This window comes from Penaeus japonicus, unplaced genomic scaffold, assembly GCF_977035675.1.
Source record: "Penaeus japonicus unplaced genomic scaffold, GWHDUDI00000001_assembly GWHDUDI00000013, whole genome shotgun sequence".
Classification (NCBI taxonomy): Eukaryota; Metazoa; Arthropoda; class Malacostraca; order Decapoda; family Penaeidae; genus Penaeus; species Penaeus japonicus.
Window position 1 is genome coordinate 37,781,146 of NW_028234415.1, and position 7,500 is coordinate 37,788,645.

General features: G+C 30.7%; 1 protein-coding gene across 1 annotated transcript in view; it reads right to left on the bottom strand.

The window, feature by feature from the left end:
• Positions 1 to 3,169: 3,169 nt before the first annotated feature.
• The window catches only part of LOC122261150 (tyrosine-protein kinase transmembrane receptor Ror), a 265,208-nt gene continuing 260,877 nt past the window's right edge, over positions 3,170 to 7,500 (bottom strand). The window contains 10 exon segments of the mRNA XM_086543499.1: positions 3,170 to 4,061; positions 4,418 to 4,563; positions 4,871 to 5,003; positions 5,404 to 5,539; positions 5,703 to 5,832; positions 5,991 to 6,211; positions 6,546 to 6,741; positions 6,744 to 6,781; positions 6,910 to 7,149; positions 7,307 to 7,466. Coding sequence (XP_086399625.1) covers positions 3,632 to 4,061; positions 4,418 to 4,563; positions 4,871 to 5,003; positions 5,404 to 5,539; positions 5,703 to 5,832; positions 5,991 to 6,211; positions 6,546 to 6,741; positions 6,744 to 6,781; positions 6,910 to 7,149; positions 7,307 to 7,466 — 1,830 coding nt within the window. The 3' untranslated portion in view covers positions 3,170 to 3,631.

Consider the following 7,500-nt stretch of genomic DNA (forward strand, 5'->3'; position numbering starts at 1 on the left):
TATATATCAAAAATATAATAACTATTATCAATGATATATATATATTATATTATATATACGATATATATATATATTATATATATATATATATATATATTATATAATATATCATTAACATATATATTATTATATATATATATATATATATATAAAATATAATTTATATATATATATATTATATTATATTATATATATATTATATTATGAAATATTATATATATTATATTATTATATATATTATATTGAATATATATCTATATTATATATATATATTATATTATATATATATATATATATTATATTATATATATATATTGATATTATAAATTTATATATATAAAATATTATATTATATCACTATATATTTTATTATCATTATATATATATAAATATATATTATATAAATATACTATTAAATATATATATATATATAGATATAATCATTAAATTATGTATATATTATAGTTATATATATATATATTATATTATATATAATACTTAATATATTATATTATATATATATAATAATATTAATATTAACTTATAATCATATATTATATATTTAATATATATTATATTAATAGATAATATATATATATTATATTATATATATATATATTTATAACTTATAATATTATATTATATATTAATTATATATATATTATAATATATTATATATTCATATATATATATAAATATATATATATATCAATATATATAATATATATATTTTAATTATAATTATGAATATAACAATTAATCGGTGTGTAGTATGAGTGTGATAGGTATGTGTCGGGTGCGGGTGATAATATATGCGTTTGCGATTGATATATTTTATATACTATATTTGCATGAATGTCTGTATGTGTGCGACGTTCTAGCGTCGTGTGCATGTGTAATAAATGCCTGTGCTGTGTATATTTTAAATATTTAAATATATCTTTTTTATAATTTTGCATGTATGTCTGTATGTATGCATGTGTATATGTGTGCGTGTGCGTGTGCGTGTGTATATGTGTGCATGAGTGTAAGCAGCACATAATAGAGGGCAAAAGCTCCCATTACTATTGTTCTAAAGCATCAGTGAGTCTGTAGCTATTTCCTTTGTAGGTACAAAGTTTCTTTCACATTGAGTTATGTTTTGTATGTACTGTATTTGACTTTATTTTCCATGACTTTTTGGTTTATATTTGATATGTACAGAAAGAGGCTAAGGCTTCACATGAATATTTATCTGTTGCAATTCAAGAAACGTACGAACTAAGCCTCTCACCTCACTCTATCTCCCTTCTTTTAGCTCATTTGAATACTACTCATTTGTCCTCAATGAAGACTTGCTTCCTTCCTCAGTTTGCTTCCTGTACTTTTGTAAAGTTTGACCTCTGAGTATTATGTGAATAAGTATATCAGTCAGTATTACAACCAGATATAATCAAACATTGCCACACATTCCCTAATTCAATAGACAGGTAACACATTATCTTGAAATAGGGATTTCTAAAAGGATATAAAAACAAACTTGGTTAATTTTACTATATATTACCACAAGCTTGCATGTACAAAAGACTTGGTTGTGGTATTCTTAAAAAGGATTTGTTACTGTTATAAATAGCATATTCTACAGTCCTATTTACAGTCTCTTAGTTTCTTATTCAAGTTCTTAAGACCAGTCAGATGACCTATAATTCTGAATGAAATTTATGAAAAATAAAAATAATAAAAAAACAAAATATGAACTCACTAAAAGCTTTTTAAATTTTTGTCTAAAATTATTACATGTATATAATTTTACTTACAGAAATCATAGAATTTACATAAAAGGAAGAAATATACACACAGGGAAAGCTCTATACCCATGTTGTGGTTTCACAGACTGCATATATGAAATTGTGTAACCTGATTATGTAATCTTGTCAACTATTTGGTCTGACACACCAAGGGCAGACAAACACACAGCTGTCGAAGTTACATTAACATCAAATATAGTACCTGTACAGAATTGACCAGTTATTTGGTAACTGACTATCTTACAAGAACTTTGTATTTGCAAGCTTTCCAATAATTATTATGCAATTGTGCAAACAGCTTAATATCATCTGAGAGACCAAAGGATTGAACTTACAAGTAACAAAAAGGTTGTACGGGAAAGGTAATGTCACAAAGCCTCAACACTGGCATTTATTACCATGACTAAATGCCAGTTACATTTGCTAATTAAAAAGTTAATTTAGAAAATCAGATAAAAATATAGTATCACATTAAAGCTTACTGCATATAAGCAAACAGATATTGACTTAGTAACCATGTGATGACAAAGCTATGTCAAGCATGAAGAGTGCATAACAGCATGACCATCAAAAATAGTTCATTTCTTTCAAAGCTCCTCACATCTGCACATGGCTTTAACATAAGGTAAACATCTCTTACAATTCAATCACTTAACTGTCTTGCAAAATTATTTGATTATTTATTTTGGCATATGTCACATGCTATGCCATGACCAGGGTCGCAAGTACAGTAGTAATCTCCACAAAGCACTAAATATTTTCATAAGAAATATGTAGGTATAAGCTATAACATCAATCATGCTTTATGTATTACTCACTCCTATTACAGAAATTAGAACACATTTCAGTTCAGAACTCATATTATATATAATATCAGGTCAGGCTATATAAAAACACTTTTCCAGATGGGATGATGATGCACTGAGGACTCCTACATGAGGAAAAACGTAAAAAACATACTAAAAAAAAAAAAAAAAAAAGATAAAAAAAAAAAATGAAAAATAAAAAAAATAACAAAAGGAAAGGGGAAAACGGAAATAAAAAAAAAAAAAAAATAAGAAAAAAAAAAAAAATAAAAATAAAAAAAAAAACAAACAAAAACAAAAATAAAAACAAAAAAAACAAAAAAATAAAAAAAAAAAAAAAAAAAAACCATAAAATAAAAAAAAAATTTAAAAAACATACAAAACAAAAAAAAAAAAATAAACCAAAAAAAAAAAAAAAAAAAAAAAAAAAAACAACAAAAAAAAAAACAAAATAAAATAAAAAAAAAAACAAGAATAAAAAAAAAAAAAAACAAATAAAAAAAAAAAAAAACAAAAAAAAAAAAAATAAAAAAACAAAAAAAAAAAAAAAAAAAAAATATAAAAAATAATAGACACCTCCCTCCGCACATCCTCGTATTACCATAAGGATCTCAAAATTTTGCATCATCTACAAAATTTAAAAAATATTTTGCAAATAACACTCTCAAATTACAATGAAGCAAAGTGAAATATTCCAAATAATATCAAATCATGAACTCACATTTTATGTATATGTTACAACAGAATAGTTTCTTGACACTTGATTCCCTAATCTATTAAACACTCAAGAGATCAGAAAAGATGTTCTTTTCAGTTCCATACACACTTTTCACTCAACCACTGATTTTCTTTCCTCTTCACCATATAAGAGCAACAACAAGATGGTCACATTATATCCTATCTTAGAGGACCTTGTTGTGCTACAAGCATACACAAAACATCAAGCATCATTCCCGTGATGTGATGAGATTCACTGAACATTCCTTGCATGAAATCCACTTTTGTGAAAGTTAGGAATCAAAAGTTTCACCATTTAGTTCAGAGATTTGCCAACTGGGTTTCTGTTCCCATATTCATAGACTGTGGTTGGGCCACTCTAATGGTAACTGGTGATCCCCCCATCACATTGCTACGTTGGGCCAAGTACACTGGTTGTGGGTGCCCTACAGGCACTGACAAACGCGGGTACAGGCCAGGCACCATCCCAGGGGGTGGTGGTGGTTGGTAAGGAGCAGAATAAGCTGGTGAATGTGGTGGTCCAGGTGGTTGGTAATGTGGGCCTGGATGATAAGGCCGAGGAAGGTGCGGAGGGTGAGTGTTGGAGGAGAGGTTGGTAGATCCAGTGTTATTTGAGGGACCTGTGCTGGAGTGCTGTGAGCCAGAATGTCCAGACACACTACCACTCAGGGTGCCAACCAAACCTCCATTATCTAAACCCTGCCAGGAACGAAGTCGACCATGTATCTCCCTGCAATGGAAATCAATGTGTACTGTTTATTTTCACCTCTAAAGAGCAATGATTTCATTAAATAATTTACTTTGGTATCAAAAAATTTCATCATAAAAGACACTCCTTGTATTACTGATCATATTACAAACATTTCTGAACTACAACTAAAAGTACTAACAAAGAAGACAACCATAAAGTATGGACAAACGAACAATTATGAATATTTTGTGTGTGTAACATAAGCTAAATTTTTTAGTTTAAATAAGCAATCTTTACAATTTCTGACATGTAGTACAAATTTATTGAACGTGGACAGCTGATGCATTAAGTAGACACAGTGAGGTAAAATACTTTATCTTCAGATTGAGACCTACCTAAATGTTGGTCTTCTATTTGGAGTCTCATGCCAGCACTCAACCATGAGAGCATATATGCGGGGTGGGCAGTCCTCTGGGCATGGCAACAGATGGCGGGACCTTATCATATCTATTACCTCCTGGTTGTTGTATCCATAGTAAGGCTGAAATGATATAAGTAATAAAAGTCTCAAGAATATGACCTATTTATAATTAGAAAGGTGGTGACAAATATTCAAGTCAATTTTATAAAAGTAAACAATCTCTTGTAAAACTGACATATATATATGGTCACAACATGTATTTGTCAAATATTCCTTAATAATTCTTTAGGTAATGCATATACAAACATACAAACTCAAAATCCTTAAATGGTTTCAACTATCATTTTTTATGAATTGTGTGGCATTACAATTTAGTGAAAGGCACTTAACAGACACTGTCCTTTCATCTACTCTATTTGCAACTCACCTGTAAACCATAGCTGAAGATCTCCCACAGTACAACACCAAAGCTCCACACATCGGATTCTGTCGTAAACTTTCCATACAGAATTGATTCTGGTGGCATCCATCGCACTGGGAGCAGGCTCTTACTCTGCACTCTGTAATCATCAAGTTTCAAATTAGCTTTTATATCATTAAATATATATGAATATTTGGTCATTTCCAATAAATGAGTAATTTAATATATGCAAAACAGGTGTAAATTAATTCAAATATGTGCTAAAGTTAAAGTACTTTTTCATGTGTATGCCTGTGCAACCTGTACTATTACTTATCATATATATATATATATATATATATATATATATATATATATATATATATATATATATATATAAAAACTAATATATATATATATATATATATATATATATATATATATATATATATATATATAAAATACACTATCATTTATTCATAAACATCTATGAAAATAGGGAAAAAAATTGCCATCATAAAATCCGAAGATTATGCAATATTAGCAAATCTTATACTTACCTGTAGTAATCAGATGAGTAGATATCTCGAGAGAGTCCAAAGTCTGATATCTTTACAGTCAAGTTTTCCCCCACAAGACAGTTACGGGAGGCAAGATCTCGGTGGACATAGTGATGGCTTGCAAGGTATTCCATCCCTAATTGAGAGAATTGAGTATTAATATAGATATACAAATCAAAATAGAAATTGATGATCAATCAAAATAACTCAAGCAAACTGCTAGTCTTCAAGAAGTTTTTATTTAAGTCTTTTAGGATTAAATTACATGAATCACAATTGATAAAGCAGCATAACCTTACCTGCAGCAATCTGAGTTGCAATGACAAGCATATCTGGTTGTTCAAGTACAACCTGGGACATGCCATCGTCACTAGATGCGGAGACATCCGACCGTGGGGAATGAGAAATCAGGAACTCATGCAAATCACCCTGCGGAAAAAATTAATCGTATAATATACACATCTCTCTTAACATTATTTGTGGTATACAACATAAATAACACAGCCATCAAACTCTAAATTAAATCATTTACATATCAGTCAACATTTTTGTTTTCAGAGATGGCTCTATGACACACTGGGACGTACCTGGGACATATGTTCAAACAACATACACATAGGTTCCTCCTTCATGACCACTCCCAGCAGGCAAACAATGTTGGGGTGGCGAAGGTCTGTCATGAGTTCTACCTCCCGGTGAAAATCCTGACGAGTTTTGGCTGTGGCATTCTCTTTCAATGTTTTAATGGCCACCAATACTGAGCTTCCGTCAGGACTCATTCCTTGCAGTTCACCTTTGTAAACTTTACCTGAGAGGATGGATAACAAGATGTTTTAAACGCTATTATGAAAGTAGGCAAACACAAACTTTATGGATGAGAAAGTCTATATTTCTATAAAAGATGAAAAAAAAGTTATATCATCCTAACTGCAAACCTACTTACATATTCATCTATTTCTTTACAATGGTCAGCCAAAAAGTTTTATCAAAAACAAAATATATTTTTTTCATTCTACTTCATGGTTTCTTTTGATACAATTAACCATCACAAAGTTAACATTGACTATCATTTTTAACTAGAAATTCATTCTAAATTATTATATACATCAACATGAACATTCAAATTAAGTTCCTCAACTTACCAAAGGCTCCCTCTCCAAGCTCTTGCATGAACCTAACATTAGCAAGGGGAAATTCACGAGCACGAAGTTGCTGCTGCTTTGGGAGGAGGGCATTGAGTTCTACTGTCTTTGCCTTTGGTGAAGGCTGTTTGGGAGATCTAAACTTTCTGCGCATACAAAGCACGATAATCAAGAAAAGGAACACTGCACCACCGATATCACAGTTGCCACAAGGATGTACACTAATGTATTGTCACCTGAAAGAATAAAGGGAATTTTAATATCAAAGGTTTCCAATCTATAGCTATGTATCAATCACCTGTATCTATATGAGGACACAATATGTGTTTCTATGGCTACATGTATGATCACAGCCATTACTTACTGCAAACTTGTACAGCACATTCTTCTCTGGACACTGAGCGTTCAGTAGCAACAAAGCACCAAGGTTGATTCTCTTGTGCACCAGGGTTACGGCAATAGTTGTGCCCTCCAATTAGTTCAGGAAAGTCAGCTGTGCGGATATAGAGCTGATTCTGACTCCATGGCTCACAAATCCGACCTGATACTGTGCGACTTTGTGTGCCTCGGTATGACTCACCATTACCAACAAAGCACTTTTCATCTGTCAGAAAGAGAATAAACAAGGCAAAAATGAGCACATGAGCAACAATTTCTGGCACTTAAGAACTTGAGAAGATAACATAATTTAGAAATTGACCTATTGTGGACTGGCTGAAAAACTGTGTTGACAGGCAAATTTTGGTCCCTTTGTATCTCACCTTCAACAAGAGGATCGCTCTGCACGCCCAAGCGAATGCAACTGAGATGATCTGGTGATGTGATGGGAGAGAGTTCTTCACACTCTGGGATGGGCAGTTGGCGGCCAATAAGCTGGTGCTGTTTTGCAATGACATATTCCATCCTGCATACATCATTCACCTAAAGTAATGAAAGAAAAGCATTTGACACATAG